This window comes from Myxine glutinosa, chromosome 11 (genome assembly GCF_964187855.1).
Source record: "Myxine glutinosa chromosome 11, kmMyxGlut1.1, whole genome shotgun sequence".
Taxonomy (NCBI): Eukaryota; Metazoa; Chordata; class Myxini; order Myxiniformes; family Myxinidae; genus Myxine; species Myxine glutinosa.
In genome coordinates, this window is record NC_136271.1 from 108,088,423 (window position 1) to 108,111,074 (window position 22,652).

The 22,652-nt window shown below is 42.3% G+C and overlaps 1 protein-coding gene across 6 annotated transcripts in view; it reads left to right on the forward strand.

The window, feature by feature from the left end:
* LRRK2 (leucine rich repeat kinase 2) overlaps positions 1-22,652 on the forward strand; it is a 221,783-nt gene that overhangs the window by 38,768 nt on the left and 160,363 nt on the right. For all 6 annotated transcript variants that reach the window (XR_010986405.2, XR_010986404.2, XM_068131309.2 and 3 more), the window contains 7 exons: positions 4,483-4,589; positions 10,070-10,199; positions 10,297-10,421; positions 14,732-14,913; positions 15,064-15,208; positions 17,620-17,759; positions 22,017-22,142. Coding sequence is in view for 4 of the 6 variants with exons in the window: in XM_068131309.2 (XP_067987410.2) it covers positions 4,483-4,589; positions 10,070-10,199; positions 10,297-10,421; positions 14,732-14,913; positions 15,064-15,208; positions 17,620-17,759; positions 22,017-22,142 (955 nt within the window). In the remaining 2 variants the exon portion in view is untranslated. The remainder of the gene's footprint in view (positions 1-4,482; positions 4,590-10,069; positions 10,200-10,296; positions 10,422-14,731; positions 14,914-15,063; positions 15,209-17,619; positions 17,760-22,016; positions 22,143-22,652) is intronic.

A 22,652-nucleotide genomic window follows, 5' to 3' on the forward strand; every position in this document is an offset into this window, starting at 1 on the left:
TCCGGTCTCTGGTCAGCGCGCATCGATTTTGACAACTTTTTTTTGTCAACAATTTTTTTTGTTTTAAATTTCCAACGGTACCTACAACAGCGCACGCCTGTTGTTGCCGGGCCGGCATGCTATCTCGGCATGCAATAACGCGCTATCTCGGGAAATACAGGTCTGTGAGGGTCGCCATTGGTATCGACGTTCGCGCATTGGTATCGACGTATTCTGCATATGCATACTCCCATGTATTCTTTTTCTGCCAAGTTTGAACAAAATCCGTCCATGCATGGCTGAGAAATGGGGACACATTTAAGTAACAAAATAGCCGCCAGTCGGCCATGTTGGATCTGATCTCGAAAAGCATTGACGTGCATATGTAAGCCATCATTCATTATCTGTTTGTCAAGTTTTAACAAGATCAGTGAATGTATGTCTGAGAAATGGTTGACTTGTTCAACTCGGGTTTTTTTTACAACTAAAATTTACACTTTGACATTTTTTACACTTTGACAGAACAGATTTCGAAAAAATCCACTGCACTTCCCTCCTTCACCCTATCAGAAACTGTTTCACAACACTCCAATAAATTTAGAAAACATGAACTCCCTTTGGTAAATCCATGCTGGCTACATTTAATTAATATTTATCTTTATGGTTTGCAATTTAACCCATAATTAGCATGTCTGCCATCTTCCCCACAACTGAAGTTAAACTAAGTGGTGTATATGACAATTGCGTATTGAGATATGCTAATTGCCGTGGGAAGCAAGGAGAAGCTCCTTGGAGTGTTAGTCCTTCCTGCTCTGTGGCTCCGATGAAGGTTTAATGCCTAAAGGCCAAAACGTCAGCTTCTCCTTGCTTCCCATGACTATTAGCATACCTTGATCAACGATCCGTTAATTCCATCCAATATCAGGTAAATTTTGTAGTAACTTGTGCTCACTCATCCCTCCATTATATTTAAAGATGGCATCATTTGGTACTAAAAATAGTTTGTTTTTTGCCTCACCAAAATTCCATCTTTTTGTTCCAAGGGGTTTGTTCTCAAAACAACTTCAATAGATGGAGTGCTACTCGGTATAATATTGCCTTTTGTGACATTATTTTACCAACCACATTTATTGTGCTTTTGCATGTGCTTGTATTTAAGGCCGAGAAAAATATATTTCCGGTCTCTGGTCAGCGCGCATCGATTTTGACAACTTTTTTTTGTCAACAATTTTTTTTGTTTTAAATTTCCAACGGTACCTACAACAGCGCACGCCTGTTGTTGCCGGGCCGGCATGCTATCTCGGCATGCAATAACGCGCTATCTCGGGAAATACAGGTCTGTGAGGGTCGCCATTGGTATCGACGTTCGCGCATTGGTATCGACGTATTCTGCATATGCATACTCCCATGTATTCTTTTTCTGCCAAGTTTGAACAAAATCCGTCCATGCATGGCTGAGAAATGGGGACACATTTAAGTAACAAAATAGCCGCCAGTCGGCCATGTTGGATCTGATCTCGAAAAGCATTGACGTGCATATGTAAGCCATCATTCATTATCTGTTTGTCAAGTTTTAACAAGATCAGTGAATGTATGTCTGAGAAATGGTTGACTTGTTCAACTCGGGTTTTTTTTACAACTAAAATTTACACTTTGACATTTTTTACACTTTGACAGAACAGATTTCGAAAAAATCCACTGCACTTCCCTCCTTCACCCTATCAGAAACTGTTTCACAACACTCCAATAAATTTAGAAAACATGAACTCCCTTTGGTAAATCCATGCTGGCTACATTTAATTAATATTTATCTTTATGGTTTGCAATTTAACCCATAATTAGCATGTCTGCCATCTTCCCCACAACTGAAGTTAAACTAAGTGGTGTATATGACAATTGCGTATTGAGATATGCTAATTGCCGTGGGAAGCAAGGAGAAGCTCCTTGGAGTGTTAGTCCTTCCTGCTCTGTGGCTCCGATGAAGGTTTAATGCCTAAAGGCCAAAACGTCAGCTTCTCCTTGCTTCCCATGACTATTAGCATACCTTGATCAACGATCCGTTAATTCCATCCAATATCAGGTAAATTTTGTAGTAACTTGTGCTCACTCATCCCTCCATTATATTTAAAGATGGCATCATTTGGTACTAAAAATAGTTTGTTTTTTGCCTCACCAAAATTCCATCTTTTTGTTCCAAGGGGTTTGTTCTCAAAACAACTTCAATAGATGGAGTGCTACTCGGTATAATATTGCCTTTTGTGACATTATTTTACCAACCACATTTATTGTGCTTTTGCATGTGCTTGTATTTAAGGCCGAGAAAAATATATTTCCGGTCTCTGGTCAGCGCGCATCGATTTTGACAACTTTTTTTTGTCAACAATTTTTTTTTTTTAAATTTCCAACGGTACCTACAACAGCGCACGCCTGTTGTTGCCGGGCCGGCATGCTATCTCGGCATGCAATAACGCGCTATCTCGGGAAATACAGGTCTGTGAGGGTCGCCATTGGTATCGACGTTCGCGCATGGTTCTGCCCTACAAAACTACGTTTACTTTGTCCAATCCAACTACCTGTTCCAAAGATATCAGTAGTTTTGTGTGTCGTGCCGTCATGAATCCAATCGGCTGGATATTGTCATTTATTGAAATGAAGACGTTCTTTGTCGGGTTCGTGTGAAGCAACCAGAAGGCCTAGAGAGCTAAGGGTGGTCTCGTTAGTTAGGCCTGGATCCTATCTCGTTTGTCATGAAGTTGTAAGTGTTTGTGATAATCCGGTGGATTGGGAGAAGAGATCGTGGGAGACCATCGGCCTTTAGACCACTTGCGCATGCGCAGTGTTGACACGATCGACGCATTGGAATGTTTGACGGTACGGCGAGGCGAGGCGATCTCGAGATCGAAATGGCAGTCTATAATATGCTTGAAGAACTTAATGATTTTCAGAATAAATACATTTTAAAATAACTTGCGCTTGTGTTCATTATTTACAAAAAGGCCTACCAGTCCCATTGGCTGTCTTTAATTTCTCTCTGGACGTGCCACAGCAGATGAGGAGCACCGCATGGCACGAGGACACAAAAAACAACACCTTTATATGTGCAATCCATGCTTTTCAAAAAAAAAACCAAAAAAAAAAACCTCATCACCGCATCAATTCTGGAACTTTGGTCTGACCAGAGACCAGCAATATATTTTTTTCGGCCTAATCCACCTGTAGTAGTTTTACAGAATAACATCTTGCAACCATTTTGTGGCTGTACATTGGGTTTCACCAGCATGAAACATGCAAACATGTATGTTCTTCGTTTGTGATGGATGTTTACCTGGAGATCGAGTTGTGCGAGGTGGATTGATTTTGACTGCTACTTGAGCTCATAACTAAGAGGGGCGTGCCTTGTGGATAATACTTTGCCTAATGGTGACATGCGCACGGATGAAAATTTTGTAATGCTCGGAACTCGGCATCACTGTCGTAACACAAATTCAAAGCAACAAAGCTGGGAAACTCACTGACTCATTGTTAGCCAATAAAGAGTAGTCTTCTCCCACCTGGGCTGGCTCCCCTGCCTCACATCTTTCTCAGCTTGATGCTGTGGAAACCAAGGCCTTCAAGATCATTGGAATCTCCCGTGATGAAGCTGAGTCTATGGGCCTATCACTTCAACACCGCAGACAGGTCGGTGGTCTCTGTTTCCTACTGCCCCCTTTCTGGTCTTGCAACCCCTGCTCTTTCCATGCTTTGTCCCTCTACCCTCCCCCCGCCCCCCCCCCCACCCCGCTCTTTCCATGCTTTGTCCCTCTATGCACCCCCACCCCTTCCCCCCGACAGTTTTTGCAGGGCTCACACTATTCTGGTGAAACTACATAAATCCAGAATCACTGCTCACCCCCACTCATTTGTTCCTCTTTTTTTCCTGTCTGTGAAATCAACTTCCACATCCTCTTCAATCTCATTCTTCCCTCCAGGTCTTCAAGACAGCTCTTCACCACCTTCTCAGATTGCCCCCAATGCAAAACCATGATCTTTTCTACCCTCGTTAACGCCACCCAAATCTCTCCTAATTTTACAGTTTTCCTTCCTTGGAGTTTCCTTCTGTATCCATCTTATCCACCCCATGCATGTGTGTTTTGCATCCTGTTTTTGTCTGTTACGTCCTGATCCGTTCAGTGTACCAGCTTCCACGAGCCTTGACTATAATAATAATTCATTTATTTTGTATAGCGCTTTTCAAGAAGCCCAAAGGCACTTTAAGAATTGTATAAGACTATGTATCCAAAAAAACAAACAAACCTGCAACTTGGAATGAATTGAATAGTCCTTTTAGGTTTAGTCTCTTCTCGTTTTGCTTCCATTAGTATGTGTCCCTCCACTTGTTATGGATGCTCTTTTAATTCTTGCTAAGGTTGTTGGGATTGGGATTTTACATGAGCACAGTGCAGAGGCCTGTTGTGCACCCACAGCTTCGTGCAAACAACCTGCATTGTTTCTGCTTGCCCGTAGGCTGTCTCTTCCCTCTGACATTTATTTGACCATGCTGGTATATGAAGATGATGTGGACGTTTTCTGCACAGCCACAGAGGCCCTCATTTACATTATCAAGGATTCAGGTACACGCATACCTAATCCTGTCTTGTATGTCTTTAAATGGTAAATATAAAAAAGACTTTTGGCATTAATTTTCTCTATGTGTATTGTATTGTCACAAAAGGCCTTGTGTTTTTTTTATTATTATTTTTTTTTTTCGTATACAAGATCGAGGCTCGTGTAAGAGCTAACATCAATCACAAAAAAATAAAACGTGCACACAAAACATACAATAAAGGGAGCGGGAGACAAGATGGGGAAAGAGAGGGAAGCACAAAAGTACAACAGCAGAGAACAGGGACAACCGAAGATCCGTGGGAGGGAGAGGACTTGGGGGGAGGAGGCATGGGAAGGCGGGGTGTGGGGGTGGAGAGGGGGGGGGGTGGGTGGGAAAGGTATAAAGCACAAGGACACTGCACAATTGAAAATTGAGAATTTTAGAAATTCAACAAAGTTAGTGACCTTTGGCCGATGTTGACCTAACATATAATTGGTGGCTGATTTCAGTGACCTGATACACAAATCTCCTTCAAATTTCAAGTCAATCGGTTGAAAATTGAGAATTTTAGAAATTCAACAAAGTTAGTGACCTTTTTTTTTTGTATACTGAATCGAGGCTCGTGAAAAGGCTAACATTTATTTCACAAACAAATCAACCAGACAAACAAAATAGATAAAAAGAGGGAGCGGAAGACAAGATGGGGAGAGAAGGGGAAGCACAGAAACATAACATGTGTGGGAGGGAGAGGGCTTGGGGGAAGGAGGCATGGGAAGGAGGAGGGGGGGGGGGGGTGGGAGAAGTATAAAACACAAGGACACCAAGGACTTCCAGGACAGAAGTTGGTATTTCAAAAAAGTGGATTTGGGGTGAAACCCAAAACCCAAAACCCCAAATTAAACCCAAAACACACCTTTCACACACCTGGTGAGCCCACACCCTTACACACCTCTCACAAATCTTCCCCCTTGCTCATAAAACTTAATCTTACACGAAATGAGCAATGCCATGAATCAAATTTGTATCCTAAGATTACCCATAATTCCCTCTGCTGTATCAATGACCACTTTCCTCCCTCATTAATTTTTGACATTTTTTGTCCCCAACATCCAAGAAATGTTCAACATTCAGTTTAGTTTTTCCCTTCCCCAAGATTAACCCCATAATAGCGATGTTTACCGTGACGTCATGTACCCGATCACGTGACCGCGCTCTTTGTTTTGGTTGGCAAAACACCAACCATCCTGGCCGTCTCTAAGTGGTACGCACGCACGTACGTACGTCCACGCACGCACGTACGTACGTCTACACGCACGCACGTACTTACGTCCACACGCACACACGTACTTACGTACACACACGCACGTACACACACGCACGCACGTACATACGTCCACACACACGTACGTACGTCCACACACGCACGTACGTCCACACACACACAAAAGTACGTACGTCCACACACACACACAAGCACGTACGTCCACACACATACGTACGTACAAACACGTACACACACCTTCCAGTTCATTTTCCCGACTAACATCCCATTTTAAAATGGCCTATGTTGACCTTTGGCCTATGTTGACCTAACATATAATTGGTGGTTGATTTCAGTGACCTGATACGCAAATCCTCTTCAAATTTCAAGTAAATCAGATGGAAATGAAGAATTTTAGAAATTTAACAAAGTTGGTGACCTTTGGCCTATGTTGACCTATTGGCTTTTTGACCTAAAAAGCAATAGGCATCTTGTTTATGACCAATTCTACCAGGTGGTGAAGTTTTGTGAAGATCAGAGTAAAAATGTGGCCTGTAGTGTGTTGACGTACAGAGAGACAGACAAACAAACAAACAGAATAACGCACAAGACCAACCTATATATGGTACTTACTTGAAAGATCTTCGATTTTCGCAAGTAACAAATGGACCTAAATGCAATACCCACTCCTCTGGTGAGGGCAATATGGGCTAAGGGAATACTTATAGCTGTTGTAGGGTTTGTTTCTTCAATTAATGCCCCCTGATTTTAATGGTACCTCAGAGTTTCTTTGACCCCAAAGAGTACTAATCCATTATTTAATCGTTTTTTGTGAGTTTTTTCTTCCTTTTTCTTCTGCCAATGTCCTGTATCTTGGAGCCAGCTGGGACTTTTGGAATGACATTTTGCATCAATAATGGGAATAAAAATATGTGGGGTTTACTTTTTGTGACCCTGACCTAATTTTAAGGCCATGATCCAATTATAGACGTTTTAATATTTTTCTCCAAAAATCGACTAAGGTTTGTCCGATTGAAACAATATTGCCCTCGTTAGATAGCCTAGAACAAGCCGCATTTATACTTAATTTTCATCATACCCCTCCGGGTTGAAGGTCAAGGTCAAATGGAGATCTGAAAAAAAAGTGTTTTTTTGTCATCACTCAATTTTGCCAATGCGGAATCTCAAAGACAGCTTGCCCTTCCAAGATGTTCTTGCATCATAATATTGTACCTGCACTGAAGTTGTGCACCTGATATTTGATTTGTGTCCTTGACTTACTTTTTTAGCTCACCTGGAACGAAGTTCAGGGGAGCTTATGTGATGGCACGTCATCAGTCCGTCAGTCCATAAACATTTGCAACTTCCTCTCCGAAACCACTGAAAGGATTGTGACCAAACTTGGCACAAATTATATTTGTTGTGTTGTGACTAAAGTTTGTTCACGGCACTAAGAAAATGGAAGTCTAAGGTGGTCTATGGGGGTCCAGGTTTGAGCCCCCAAAATAGGTATTTACTTTCTTCTCTGAAACTACACATACAATTTCAATGAAACTTGACCACAACCTTCACCACCCGTAATGTACCAAAGTTTGTTCAGGGCATTAAAATAAACTTCCCCTTTGGGGGTCTACATGGGGGTTGTCCCCCAAAATAGGTATTTGCTTTCCTCTCAGAAACTACACATGCAATGTCAATGAAACTTCACCACAACCTTCATCACCCATGATGTACCAATGTTTGTTCAAGGCATTAGAAAAATTGGGGTCTGGGGAAGTATACGGGGTTGGGGGAGGAGGGGGGGGGGGGGGGGGGGTTGCCCTTCAAAATATGTATTTTATTGTTTTTCTTTGTTAAGTCTTATGATTGTATTAGTATGTTTCTACATGTGGCCCTGTCTTCTAGCAACCATTGAAATTGGTTTAAAATACCTTTAGTCAGTGCAGTATACTGTTTATTCTACCAGGTGAGTGCCAGAGGTATTGCCCCCCTCCTATGTTTTTGGATTGTGACCGAATTACCAAAACGCACATTTTGATCATAACTTGAAAAATTATCGTCCGATTTTCATAAAGTTGAGTTTTCTGGATAGATTGTAGATAATGACACATTTTCTTATTTTACACTCTATCCTTAAATTGTTAAGGTCAAGGTCAGATGGCAGTCTGAAAAGAATATGGCCTTCATTGAATCGCAGGTGCCGGGGAAGGCTTACCTTTGGAGATCGCTGTGCGATCGCAGATATCTAGTTTTGTTTGCTCTTACTCATATTTTATGTTTGGTCTTGTGGCGATGGGGGGAGGGGGCGAAGGGGGGAGTGGGGATGGGGAGGAGGGGTGGGAGAGAGGGGTGAGGTGTAATTATTTTGAAAATAGAATTAGCTGTATAATTATAATTAGCCATAGACGGCACAAAATATCTATGGAGGAAGAGTGGAGGCTGAATAAATAGGGAGGGGTTTGGGGAAGTCGGTGTTCAGGACCAATGGTAGACGCAACCCAAAACTTCGCAAAAAGACACATACACAGAGCTGTCAAGAGGATATGACCGAGACTTGGGTCGCAAACGTCGTATTATGGGAAATGAACAAAATCTTCCTTCTAAAGTATCATTAACTCAGTAGATGTGGCTGTGCTGACCCCTTCAGTGAATGCAAGATGTCTTCCTCTAAGCTTGATGGATTTTTTTTCCTTCTTTCGTATGCAGCACGGGGTAACCTGTAGGTTAGAGCAGGAATTTGGCCAGGGTGCCGACGATAGCTCGTCTACTCCTCACAAAGGATATAGTACAATCTTTAACGTCCAACGACTGATGCAGTCAGTGCACCCAGTTTGACGTCAATCTGAAGGACAGCACATACATTGATGCCTCAACATGCCTGTAAGACACCAGGATGATAGTTTGGAGCTGGGCCGAGATTCAAATCCAGGATACATGGCTCAGAGGCAAGTGTGTGTACCTCGAGACCATCCTGCCAGGCCTTTATTTTTCTTTCCAAAAGGTATTTGCGGATTTCACGTGTTTTTTTTGTTTGTTTGTTTTTTGGATACAAGATCGAGGCTCGTTTAAGAGCTAACATTAATGACAAAAAAAACAAATGGACGCATAAGACAAATAAAGGGAGCGGGAGACAAGATGGGGTGAGAGGGGGAAGCACACGAGTACAACATTTGAGAGCAGGGACATCGGGAGATCTGTGGGAGGGAGAGGGCTTGGGAGGAGGAGGCGTGGGAAGGGGGACAGGGGTGGGAGAGGTGAAAAACACATGGACACAGCTAGGACTTCCAGGAAAGAAGTCGGTATTTCAGAAAAGTGGATCTGGGGTGAATTAGCGGGGGTCGAAAAGATCAAGGTTTTGGATGGGGGAAGATAAGAGATGGTGGTGAACAGCTGTTTTAAAGACCTGGAGGGAGGAGTGGGATTGAAGAGATTGAGGGAGTTTGTTCCGGAGGTGGGATAAAAGAGGAATGAAAGAGTGAAGGTGCGCAGAGAGTCTTGATTTTGGCAGTTTCACCATAAGAGTGTTGCTGGCAGATCTTGTGCGACCTGCAGGTATATTTGGGGGACAAAGCACAGAGCTGGGGGAGCAGGGCCAGAGAGGAGTCGGTAGAAGACAGAAAGACCACCAACCTGCCTGCGGTGCGTGAGTAAAAGGCCCTCACAATCAGCTTCATCGTGGGAGATTCCAATGATTCTGAAAGCTTTGGTTTCCACAGCGTGAAGCCGAGCTAGGTGTGAGGCAGGAGCGTACATCGTGTTTTAAAAAATATATCTTCTTGCTTGCACATCACATTGAATTTAACAAGAGTTTGTGTGTGTTCTTTGCTTAATCTTTCTACCACAGCCACTTCCTTTGTACTCGTTGCCTTTAATTTAATAATTGAAACAAAGCAAATGGTGAGTAAACCATTATGAGATGACCGGAATGATGTTGACCACACTGATAAAGCTATTATCCCAGAAAGTGATTGGCCCAAGTCGAAGTACTTGCCTAATACCTGGGCACTCACTATGCTATGTGAACAGAGGTATTTGGACTACGAGTGTCAGCCTGTGATCAAATTGAACCCTGGTCCTCTCGCTAGTGATGTGAGCGCACTGTCTACTATTCCTAGACAGCAACAAAACAGATAACTAGTTTTTATTGTATGAACATTCACTGTGCCCCTTCTTTCTGTGCAGTTTCTTCAATCTCTCAATACACCTTGTTAGTCGATTAACCATGTATTTTGCATTGTGTGCAGTTCCTGCCAGACGGGCTTTGATCACGCAAGGCGCCCACACCTTCCTCCTTGGCTGGATGAGTCGGCACAAGACACGTCTTGAGGCCCAAGAAGCTGTATGCAGAACACTTGGTGTTCTACTGCGCGGCAGGTCAGAGGTGGTCCAATAATTGTAATTACGATTTGTGGCAATGCCCATGCGTCATTGTTAAATATTCAATGTGAGGTGAAATGTTGTGCATCCACAGTGCCGTCATGGTCGAAGATTTAAGCGGCGCACTTTCCAGAATTGCGTTTGCTATGCTGCGATACAAAAGCACAGCAGCAATGCAGCTTGCAGCATTGCAGGCGCTCTTTGCATTCTGCAATCATTGTATGTATTGTGTGTGTGTGTGTGTGTGTGTGTGTGTGTGTGTGTGTGTGTGTGTGTGTGTGTGTGTGTGTGTGTGTGTGTGTGTGTGTGTGTGTGTGTGTGTGTGTGTGTGTGTGTGTGTGTGTGTGTGTGTGTGTGTGTGTGTGTGTGTGTGTGTGTGTGTGTGTGTGTGTGTGTATGTGCGCACACGTGCACTGTTGGATACGAAAGTCTGAGTCCGTTTAAGGTCGTGCCAAGCTTTCTCATACCATGATTTCAAACAGTTCTTTCATTTATTATAGTCATATTATTGAAGGAAACTTTTTAAAAGAATTGATTTTAACAGAACAGAACAGATTTTAACAGAAGTAATGAAGGGTCAATACATTTGAGAAAGTAATATTTTATGTGAGCAGTCTGATTATGCTCTGGAGTGCATTTCAACACTGTTGGGGAAAAATTGACTCGAGCATAATCCATAAGTAATTAAATCGATGTGAATTAAAGCTTAGGCTGTTTTCAAAGCAAAAAAGAGTCGCACTGATTATTGAATTTGTGTAAAGTCACTTGATTTTTCACATTATAATAAGTGTTACGACAGCGCCTTCAGAAAGTATTCACACCCCTTTACTTTTTTCACATTTTGTTGTTACAGCCTGAATTAAAAATGGATAAAATTCAGATTTTTTTGTCACTGATCTACACAAAATAGCACATAATGTCAAACTTGAATTTTATTTTTAGAATTTTTTACAAAATAATTTAAATATGAAATACAGAAATATCTAATTTCCATAACTATTCAACCCCCTGAGTCAATACTTCATAGAAGCGCCTTTGGCAGCGATTGCAGCTTCGAGGCTTCTTGGGTATGTCTATCAGCTTTGCACATCTGGATTTGGGGAGTTTCTCCCATTCTTCCTTGCAGATTTGCTCAAGCTCTGTCAAGTTGGATGGGGAGTGTCAGTGAACAGCAATCTTCAAGTCTTTCCACAGATTCTCAATGGGATGCTTTGGCTGGGCCACTCAAGAACTTTCGTGTTCTTGTTCTGAATCCATTCCAGTGTTGCTTTGGCTGTATGCTTGGGGTCATTGTCCTGTTGGAATGTAAATCTTCACCACAGTCTAAGGTCTTTTGCACTCTGAAGCAGGTTCTCTTCAAGGATTTGCCTGTATTTGGCTCCATTCATTGCTTCCTCTATCCTTAGATTGTCTATCCTTACCTCTATCTTCTATCCTTCCTTATTATTTCCTCTCTCAGTCCCTGCCGCTGAAAAGCATCCCATAGCATGATGCTGTCACCACCATGCTTCACATTAATAATGGTGTCAGATGGGTGATTCCATGTATTTTTTGCGCTCGGTTTCTGCCAGACGTAGCGCTTTGCATTCAGGTCAAAGAGTTCAATTTTCGTCTTGTCAGACCACAGAATATTTTGCCACATGCTTTCAGAGTCTTTCACATGCCTTTTTGCAAACTCCAGATGTGCTGTCATTTGCTTTTTTCTCAGGAGTGGATTCCATCTCAGGAGTGGATTCCATCCTCCCACTCTCCCATAAAGTCAAGATTGTGAAGTGCTGCAGAGACTGTTGTCCTTCCCGTAGGTTCTACCATCTTAGCCAAGGAACAGGAACTCTAGGTTCTAGGTCACCTCCCTGACCACGGTACGTCTTGCCCAGTGGCTCAGTTTGGACGGACCGCCAGATCTAGGAAGAGTCCGGGTAGTTCCATATTCTTTCTATTTCCTAATGATGGAGCTCATTGTGCTCTTAGGAACTTTCAACACTTTAAAAATTGTTTTATACCCTTCTCCAGATCTATGCCTCCCCACAATTCTATCCTAATATAAAATATAAAAAATATATCATATAAAAAATAATATATTGTATAAAAAAAAAAAGTTCTACAAACAGCTTATTGGACTTCATGGTAAAGTTTCTGCTCTGACATGCACTGTCAACTGTGGGACCTTGTGTAGAAGAATGTGTTTCTTTCTAAATCATGTCCAATCAATTGAATTGGCCACAGGTGTACTCCAATCAAGTTGTATTGACATCTCAAGGATAATCAAATGAAATTGGATGCACCTGAGCTCAATTTGGAGTGTCATAGCAAAGGGGTTGAATACTTATTGACTGAAGATATTTCAGCTTTTCATTTTTAATTATTTTATAAAATTTCGGAAAAAAATTTCCACTTTGACATTATGGGATATTATGTGTAGATGAGTGCCAAAAAAAAAAACTCAATTAAATCAATTTTAAATTCAAGCTGTAACACAACAAATTGCGAAAATGTCAAGGGGTGTGAATACTTTCTGAAGGCACTGTATATCCTGAGATTTCATGGAAATCCCTATGAAGTGCTTTTGGTGTTTCTTATCATCACTATTTGTTTTTTTCATATATAATTGAATAATTGCGATTACACTCGGACTTTTGTACCCCACCTAATGTATTTAATATACTAGCAACAGTACCCGCCCTATGGGCGGGGCTTCAATTGGGAAGTCCAAATGAAAAGGTAAAATATCAGAAATTGAAGACTTTTTTTTATTTTAAACGATTCATATAAATATCCGTTGAATCATATCACACGCAAATCATCAAAATTTAAACAGTACATGGCTAAACAGTACATGGACGATCACGTACCACGTACGTCTCGCGTCTCGCTGGCTCTCATGTTGTCACGATAATGATCCTTCCGCAGGTTCACCGACGGAAACCTTGTTACGACTTTTACTTCCTCTAGACAGTCAAGTTCGCTCATCTTTTCGGTGCACTGGCACGTGCCGAGAACGGCCCGTGCAGGGGCTGATCCGAGGATCTAATCAAACCGTCCGATCGGTAGAAGCGACGGGCGTTGTGCACAAAGGGCAGGGACTTAATCCACGCGAGCTGATGACTCGCGCTTACTGGGAATTCCTCGTTCGTGGGATACTGTCTCAAGCCCCAGTCCCCATCACGGATGGGGCTCAGCGGTTTACCCGAGCCTGACGGCAAAGGGCAAGATACACGCTGGCCCGTCCAGTGTAATGCGCGTGCGGCCCAGGACATCGAAGGGCATTACACGTTCATTAAACATTAAACGTTCATTAAACATTAAACGTTCATTAAAGGATTACGAAACGAAAAACATTACGAAATTACGTTCACACCGTAACGTCAAACACTACCGTGAACACATACATCGTCACAATGAGAACATCGTCACAATGAACGTTATGCGAATGTTATGCGAGAGTCCAAACCTGAGAATGCTGGAGACCAAAGCTGAAATTGGGAAAACTAAGTAGCCTATTTTACTCCTGGAGATCCCAGGATTACCCACCCAAAATACCCTTGCGATCGGTTCAGCAGTCTTTACGGTACCTTCGAACAGACAGACAGACGGACATTTGGTGAATTGTAGTAAGATCGTCACAATGAGAACATCGTCACAATGAACGTTATGCGAACGCGAATGTTATGCGGGAGTCCAAACCTGAGAATACCTGAGAATATTGGAGACCAAAGCTAAAATTGGGAAAACTAAATAATCTATTTTACTCCCAGGGGTCCCAGGATTACCCACCCAAAATATCTTTGCGATCGGTTCAGCAGTTTTTACGGTACCTTCGAACAGACAGACGGACATTTGGTGAATTATAGTAAGATGAAGCTCATTGTACAGACTCACTGATTAACTGATATTCTTGTTTGGTACCTTCCGGGTGATATAGAAAGCTGGAATTTCATGTGCCAATGGACATCGAAGCCAATACACCGTAAAAAAATCGCAGAAGCGATTATTCACTTTAAAATGACAGAATCACAGAAGCGTCTGTAAATTAAAAATAAATGAAACATTGAAGTGATTGTTAAAAAAACCCCCAAAAACCCCAGCTGTCTTGCATAGCAGTGGGTGTGCTAAGGCAGATTTCCAATCACTTTGACTTTGCCTTTTCACATTTTGACCCAATTATTAATTATTTTCTCCATATTTTCATAATAAAGATTTGTTGAAAATTTGACGACAAAAGCTCAAATGGTAAAGTTGCCCTAGTCACACACATGCACACGTACACAAATACACACATACACACATGCACATTGCACACACACACACACAATTATTGCAAAACTCCGTTCCAAATGCAAATAGTTATAAATCATGATAGTATCCTACTTGGTGTGTCAAAATTAGAAGGTTAACTTGTGCTCAAGTACAAGTACAATACAAAGTGAGCTATAAAGGTTATTAACAAAGTAATTTGTCAGAAATAATAACATTAATCAATGTTACAGCCACAAAGTGTAAGAATGAGACTTTTAGCCTTTGTCCCATAGGTGAGGCCACTGTGTGTCATGAGAATGACTCTGGGAATGGAGTTGTATCAGAGAACAGCCCAGATGATTGTGAGGCCTCTCCAAGCACACTCTTACTGGATCATAGATTGTACCAGAAGGTTGTGAAAAACCAGTGCCTTGTTGAAGGAATTCCACGCTTCACTCTGCAGGCCATGAATACGGTAATGTTCTTATTACCCTTTTGGAATATCCGATTCAGTGCTTGCAAAATGGGGTGTTGTAAGTACAACTGAGTGTAAAACTGAGTAGAAGAAAGGGAGATGATATGTCATGGAGGGAATTGCCTGCTGATTTTGTTTCATATGCTCTAGTTCATCTGGAATGGAGGCATTCAACATGAGGGCCTTGGCGTGCTTTGGGCCCTGTCTTCAGCAGAGGGAGCTTTGGAAATTTATCTGGTGTTGGGTGGTTTGGACTCCGTGTTGCATGCTATGCAGACCCACCCCAGTGACAGAGGTAATAGTGGCCATGCGCAGACACACGAACACACTGAAATGTACACCCTGAAACACGTACACACACGGAGGTATCAGAAGGTGGAAACGAAGGTGGATACTTTGAGACCTGGTCAGTGTCCATTCCTTCTCTTGAAACCCACCCACGTGTGGAAATGCTGCCAACAACAACAACAACTTACACGCACACACACTTCCACACACATACAGTCACGGCCAGAAATATTGACACCCTTGCACTTTTTTCAAATAACTCCCAATTTTCTCTAAAAATAAGTTGAAGTTGACAAAAGTGTTTGGTCTCCACGATTATTTATTTCACTGTTAATATTACAGAACCTTTGTTTTTGATTCAGAACTTAATATATCCTTTTAAATCAGAAAATAAAGAGAGATGGCATTGACAAAATTATTGACCCCTTAGACTTAATATTGGGTACAAAATAACTGCAGTTGGACAAAATAACTGCAGTCAAGCGCTTCCTATATACATGAATGATCTTCCCATACCTCTCTACTGGCAGTTTGGCCCATTCTTGTTGTGCAAACTGCTCCTGTTCTCCCAGATTTGAAGGGTGCCTTCTCCCAACTGCTGTTTTCAGATCTCCCCACAGGTGTTCAATGGGATTTAGATCTCGACTCATTGCTGGCCACTTCAGAACAGTCCAGCGTTTTGTGTTGAACCATTCCTGGGTGCTTTTTGAAGTGTTTGGGGTCATTGTCCTGCTGCAAGACCCATGACCTTCGACGGAGACACAGCGTTCTGACACTGGGTTGACATTGCGCTCCAAAATGCCTTGGTAATCTCTTCATTTCATGATGCCATGTACACATTCAAGGCACCCAATGCCAGAGGCAGCACAGCAACCCCAAAACATCACTGATACTCCTCCATGTTTGCTTGTAGGGAAGGTGTTCTTTTCTTTGAAGGCTTCATTTTGTTTTCTGTAAACATAGAAATGATGTGCTTTACCAAAAAGCTTAAATTTGTTCTCATCTGTCCATAGGACATTCTCCCAGAAGAATTTTGGCTTGTTCAGGTGTGTTTTGGCAAACTCCAGTCAGGATTTCTTAGCAGTGGGGTCCTCCTGGGTCTCCTACCATCGAACCCCCTTTCATTGAGTTGGCGACGGATGGTGCGAAGGATCAAACTGTCGTACCTTGTGTCTGAAGGTCAGCTTGAATCTGTTTGGCATTTGATCGAGGTGCTTTCTCCACCATTCGAACAATCTTTCGCTGCAATCTTCGATCAAGTTTTCTCTTGCGACCACGTCCAGGGAGGTTGGCTATAGTGTTATGGGCCTTAAACTTCCTGATAACATTGCGTACGGTGGACACAGGAACATCAAGGTCTCTGGAGATGGACTTGTAGCCTTGAGATTGTCCATGCTTGGCTACAATCTTGTCTGACCTCCTCAGACAATTCTCTGGTTTTCTTTCTTTTCTCCATGCTCAGTGCGGTACATACAGTGACACAAAACAGCAGTATGACTCCTTTTCTCTATTAAAACTGGTTGAATGAGTGATTTTTATATTGCAGGCACCTATTGCAGTAAAGGAGAATCACCGGCTTGAAATCTAATCATTTCTAACAACTTCTAAAAGGTGCCAATAATATTGTCCAGGCGATTTTAGGATTTCTGTGTGGAATAAGCTAAGATTTAATAATTTTTTCAGCTTTTTTTGTTTTGTCCCACTACAAACCAAAGCAATGCATATGTCGATACAAAAATATTTTTTAATTTGAACGATTTTCTGTAAAAAATGGTGCATTATTTGAAAAACAGTGCAAAGGTGCCAATATTTTTGGCCACGATTGTATGTCCTCTCTCTCCCTAGCCAACACCATCGTCATTGTTATCAGCTTCGTCATTTTCATTAAAGGTACATTGACTTTACACAATACAACTTCCACAGTTTTGGGGATAGGCCACCCATATTTTCTGTGTAGCTTTTGGGTTCTCTGCACGTGGGAGTTTTCACCAAATTTCTCAAAACATTTTTTTTTGAGCTTTTGGCCTCCCACCAGTGCGCAACGTCATTAGTATTACATCTAAGAGTCTTAGACAAGGAGACATCAATGTGCATTTCAATGACTGGCAAGGACATTAGTAGACTACGGACAAATCAACATTATGTGAGATTTTATGCTGGAACTCGAGCACAATGAGCTAAGCATTCAACTGAGAACACTAAGCAAGTCAACCTAAATGTTTAACTTCATGTACAATTCAACAATAGACTCAATATATAACCAGACTTCATGTACAATTCTGTGATTTATTTTTAACGTTAATCAGATTTTGATCATTGTAGGTTATTTTGAGCTGTGATTGAAAGTCCAATTGACAGCCACATTTTGCTATCCTAAGAATGACTCCAATGGCTGATGGAATATTAATAATGTTGCAGGTATCCAGGTTTTGTGTCTCAAGCTGTTGGAAGTGCTGATTCCCCTGCGGAAGTGGGTATGCACCATTGTGAGTCTCCTCGCAGAGGTGATCACCCATATAATAAGACTTTATCCGGAAGATGTGGAAATAAATGTTCAGGTGAGAGATCATGCCTTCCTCGCTGCTTTGCTGTGATGTCTTGTGTGCTGTGTTAACAGGTGGAAGGTGAGGATATTTATTTTGTTATTAAAATGCTGGTTGTAATGGTCACTTTATCACTCACAGAGGTGATTTGAGGTGATTGGCTGATCGCTAGTGGACGTCCTTGACCTTGTTAAAGGTCACTGACAATAATCAGCCCCCATAAATCAATGTAACAAAAAATCGAGCTATATTCTTGGGGTTTTTTTGCATTCAAGGTCAAGGCTCGTGGAAGAGCTAGCACTAGTACATTGAACGAATCCGGACGCAACATAACAAAAGTGCCGTCGAGAAAGGGGGGAAATACCAGCACCAGTGTTGAAGCACAAAATAGAGGGACACTTGGACAAACAATGGATGTGGTGGAGTGTGAAATGTAGGGATGGACACATGGGATGGACAAGATGGATACAGAAGGATGGATACTCTCAGGAGGGAAAACTGAAAATTTGGAAGGGGGAGGGTTCTGCTGTTCTTGCTTCCCCTCTATCTGTCCTATTCAGTCTGTCCTTCTCTTTTGGCCAACTCCCCTGTTTATGGAAGTCAGCAAACCTCACTCCCAGTCAGAAGAAGGGTGCAAAAACAGACGCCAAGAACTATAGGTCAGTGAACTACAAGCATTCATGAAATCTATAATTGCTGCTGATGTCAAGTCTTTCCTGGTCTCAAACAGCCTGATCTCTGACCATAAGTTTGGACTCTCTCCTGGTCGCTAAACTATGGACGTGCTTCTGCTCCTGTCTCAGCAATAGTTGGAAGCTCTCCATCTCAAACAAGAGTTTAGGACCATCTCACCGGACATATCTCTGGCATTTGACACTGTCTGGCATCCTGCTTTGCCTTGTAAGCTCACTCCATCTCCCGCGATGACGCTATCTCCGAGGGCCTTTCACTCACTCACCTCAGGCAGGTAGGTGGTCTTTCTGTCTTCTACCGACTCCTCTCCGGCCTTGCACCCCCAGCTCTCTCTGTGCTCTGTCCCCCAAATATTCCTACAGGTCGCGCAAGATCTGCCAGCAACCCTCTGATGGTTAAACTGCCGAAATCTTGGCTCTCTGCTCACCTTCACTCTTTCATTCCTCTTTTCTCCCGCCTCTGGAACAAACTCCCTCACTCCCTTCAATCCCACTCCTCCCTCCAGGTCTTTAAAACAGCTGTTCACCACCATCTCTTATCTTCCCCCATCCAAAACCTTGATCTTTTCTACCCCCGCTAATTCACCCCAGATCCACCTTGTTTGAAATTCCAACTTCTTTCCTGGAAGTCCTGGCAGTGTCCATATGTGTTATACCTCTCCCACCCCCCCCCCCCTTCCCATGCCCTCCCCCCCCCAAAGCCCTCGCCCTCTCTCAGATCTCTCGATGTCTCCATGTCTCTCGGTCCCTGCTCTCAAATGTTGTGTTTGTGTCCTTCCCCCTCTCTCCCCATCTTGTCTACCACTCCCGATGTTATATGTTTTATGTGTCGGTTTGTCTTTCTGTGTGATTAATGTTCGCTCTTTCACGAGCCTCGATCTTGTATACAAAAAAAAACAAAAAAAAAAACTCGTTATCCCCAGAGCGTTGGTGCAAAAACCATGAATTTAGAATTGTAATAAAAAAATAATTGGATTTCATCGATAAAATTTATTTGAGGGTGGTATATGGTTTTAATTAACTATCTGCAATTATTTTGAGTGAATTCCATGCTGAGTGAATTCGTGAGAGAGATGGTGATGGTGACACTGATATGGATGGGAGTAACAAGAAGATGTTGTGTTGGTGGAAGGGATGTACAAGGGAATGAAAAGAAGAGTTTTGGATGGTTCTGGGATGTCATAGGAGTTTAATGTGAACATCGGTTTGAGGCAGGGGAGCTCTTTCACCCCCTCCTGTTTATCATGGTGATGGAGCTGGTAAGCAGGAAGGTAAACATGAAAGATATTCTGGGGAGGATATTGTATGTGGACAATCTGTTTGTTGTTGATGAGAACAACAAACTCTTGATGCCGAAATCCAATCAGTTCATCTTCGCTTCATAATATATACTTATACCAAGTTTGGTCAAAATTCCGTCACTGGTTCACAGATTAGCTCGGCAACAAATTTTTTAACTAACAGGACCTCTGACCTTTGACCTCTTGACCCCGTAATATAATCATTTAATCTTTGCATCATTATACATAGTCACTTGAAAAAGTAAGTACACCCCATGGAAAGTTTGGACTTTTTCAACATATTTCAACATACAGCTATTTGATCTTCATTTCAACAATATTGACAGATAAAGGTGACATAATAAAACAAATATCATGACATATAATAGCGTATGCTATATGTAGTCCATTGTATAATTTAAATAAACATAAATGCAAATTTCGCATGTGGAAAAAGTAAGTACACCCTTGGCTCTAATAGGTGGTATTGCCCCCTTTGGCAGAAACAACCTCAAGTAGGCGTTTGTTATAACTGTCTACCAGTCTCTGACATCGACTGGGAGAAATTTTTGCCCACTCCTCCATGCAGAATTATTTCAGCTGTGCAATGTTTGAGGGGTTTCTTGCATGCACAGCTCGTTTCAAATCCCCCCACAACATCTCGATGGGATTTAGATCCGGGCTTTGACTTGACCATTCCAGAACCCTCCATTTCTTTCTTTTCAGCCATTCCTTGGTGGATTTACTGGTGTGTTTAGGGTCATTGTCATGTTGCAAGGTCCACCTTTGGTTGAGCTTCAACTTTCCGACAGATGGCCTCACATTATCCTCAAGCACCCTCTGGTACAATGAAGAATTAATAGTGGATTTTATGATGGTGAGCTGCCGAGGCCCTGATGCAGCAAAGCTGGCCCAAACCATAATATTTCCACCACCATGCTTTACAGTTGGTATCAAGTTCTTGTGGTCAAATGCTGTCTTTGGTTTTCGCCAAACATGTCTTCTGGTACTGTGGCAAAATAGCTCTACCTTTGACTCATCTGTCCAGAGCACATTCTTCCAGAAGTGCTGGTCTTTGCCTCGGTGTTCATTGGCAAACTTTAGTCTTGCCCTGATGTTCTTTCTGGACAGCAAAGGTTTCCTCCTGGCACACCTCCCATGTAGATCAAATTTGTGCAGCCTCTTTCTTATGGTAGACTCGTGCACTTTGACATCAACAGTGGCAAGGGCTACCTGTAGGTCCCGTGATGACATTCTGGGGTTCTTAGAGACTTCTTTCAGCATCTTGCGGTCTGTTCTCGGGCTGAACTTGCTGGGGCAGCCTCGCCTGAACAAGTTGGCAGTTGCTTGGAATCTTCTCCACTTGTAGATGTTCTTCCGGACAGTCGAATGATTGATTTCAAATTGTTTGGAGATCTTTTTAAATCCCTTCCCAGACTCGTAGGCATCTATAACCTTCTTCCTGAAGGCCTCAGAGAGCTCTTTTGATCTAGGCATGGTGACACCGCACACTTCAACAACAAAGAGCAAAGCAAACTAAATGTCTGAGGTTTAAATAAGACAGGTTCCTCCAAGATCCTCTCTAACGATGTTCTCATCATTCGCACCTGAGCTGGTGCACCTAATTCTAATTTTAGGTATTTGAAGTAGTGATAAATGTAGGGGTGTACTTACTTTTTCCACATGCGAAATTTGCATTTATGTTTATTTAAATTATACAATGGACTACAAAATGTAAATGTTTCATGATATTTGTTATATTATATCACCTTTATCTATCAATATTGTTAAAATGAAGATCAAATAGCTGTATGTTGAAATATGTGGAAAAAGTCAAAGCGTTACATGGGGTGTACTTACTTTTTCTCGTGACTGTATTTGTACCACTATTTACTTGGATCCTTTCAGCCGTTCTTAAGTTATCGTGGTAATGAAAACCTTTCACGAACACATGGATGGATAGCTGGACGGACAACCTGAAAACATAATGCCTCTGGTGACTTTGTTGGCAGAGGCATAAAAAGGCATCTACTGATAGTGCTATCAGGTCATGTGGTACATTACGTCACTCCACTGATGTTTTAGGGGGTTGGTTCTGGGAGGCACAACATTGCATTATAAAGTGATCAAAATCTTCGAACAATCACCCAAAGCGGTGATATTAAATACCATTTTCATGTTTTTAGATGAGCATCAAGTTGTCATTCAGTAAACATTTAAGATATGTTTGGAATACAGGACTTTCCACAAATACACTGGGATACCTGCTCCTTGTATTTGTTTTTGGTTCCTATTTACAGGCTTGCAAGGCAGCCTTGGTGCTGATGCGACGAGGTCGGTCTGGACTACAGGCCTTGGTACAGCAGACCTTTCATTCCTGCATACTTCACCATCTGAGACAGATCCATTTGCAACAAGGACAAGAGGTTTGCAGGCGTTCATTGGAGGGGATACGTAGAGGATATGGCTTAACTCCGAAAAATGTAGGTTATTGAATACTTCATTTCCACTGTTCTTGTGTCGGCTTTCAAAAATGGGGCAGTTAAAGAGTTAAAGCTCTGCATATCAATTTATCTTAACATCCCAGTGTTTCACTTTAAATAATGACAGCAGAGCTTGCCCTTTAAATATCTTCTACCCTATTTACACTGAAAACTGTTCCTTTGCTTGAGCAAACTGAGCAGTGCCCACTCCCACATAACTGATGCCCTCCCGCAAGGAGATGCTTCCCCCCACTCCCAACCAAGGAAACTCTGGCCTCCACCAAGGAAACGCTGCCCTCCACCAAGGAAACTCTGCCTGCCACCAAGGAAAATCTGCCCTCCATCAAGGAAACCCTGCTCTCCACCAAGGAAACCCTGCCCTCCACCAAGGAAACCCTGTCCTCTACCAAGGAAACCCTGTCCTCCACCAAGGAAACCCTGCCCTCTGCCAAG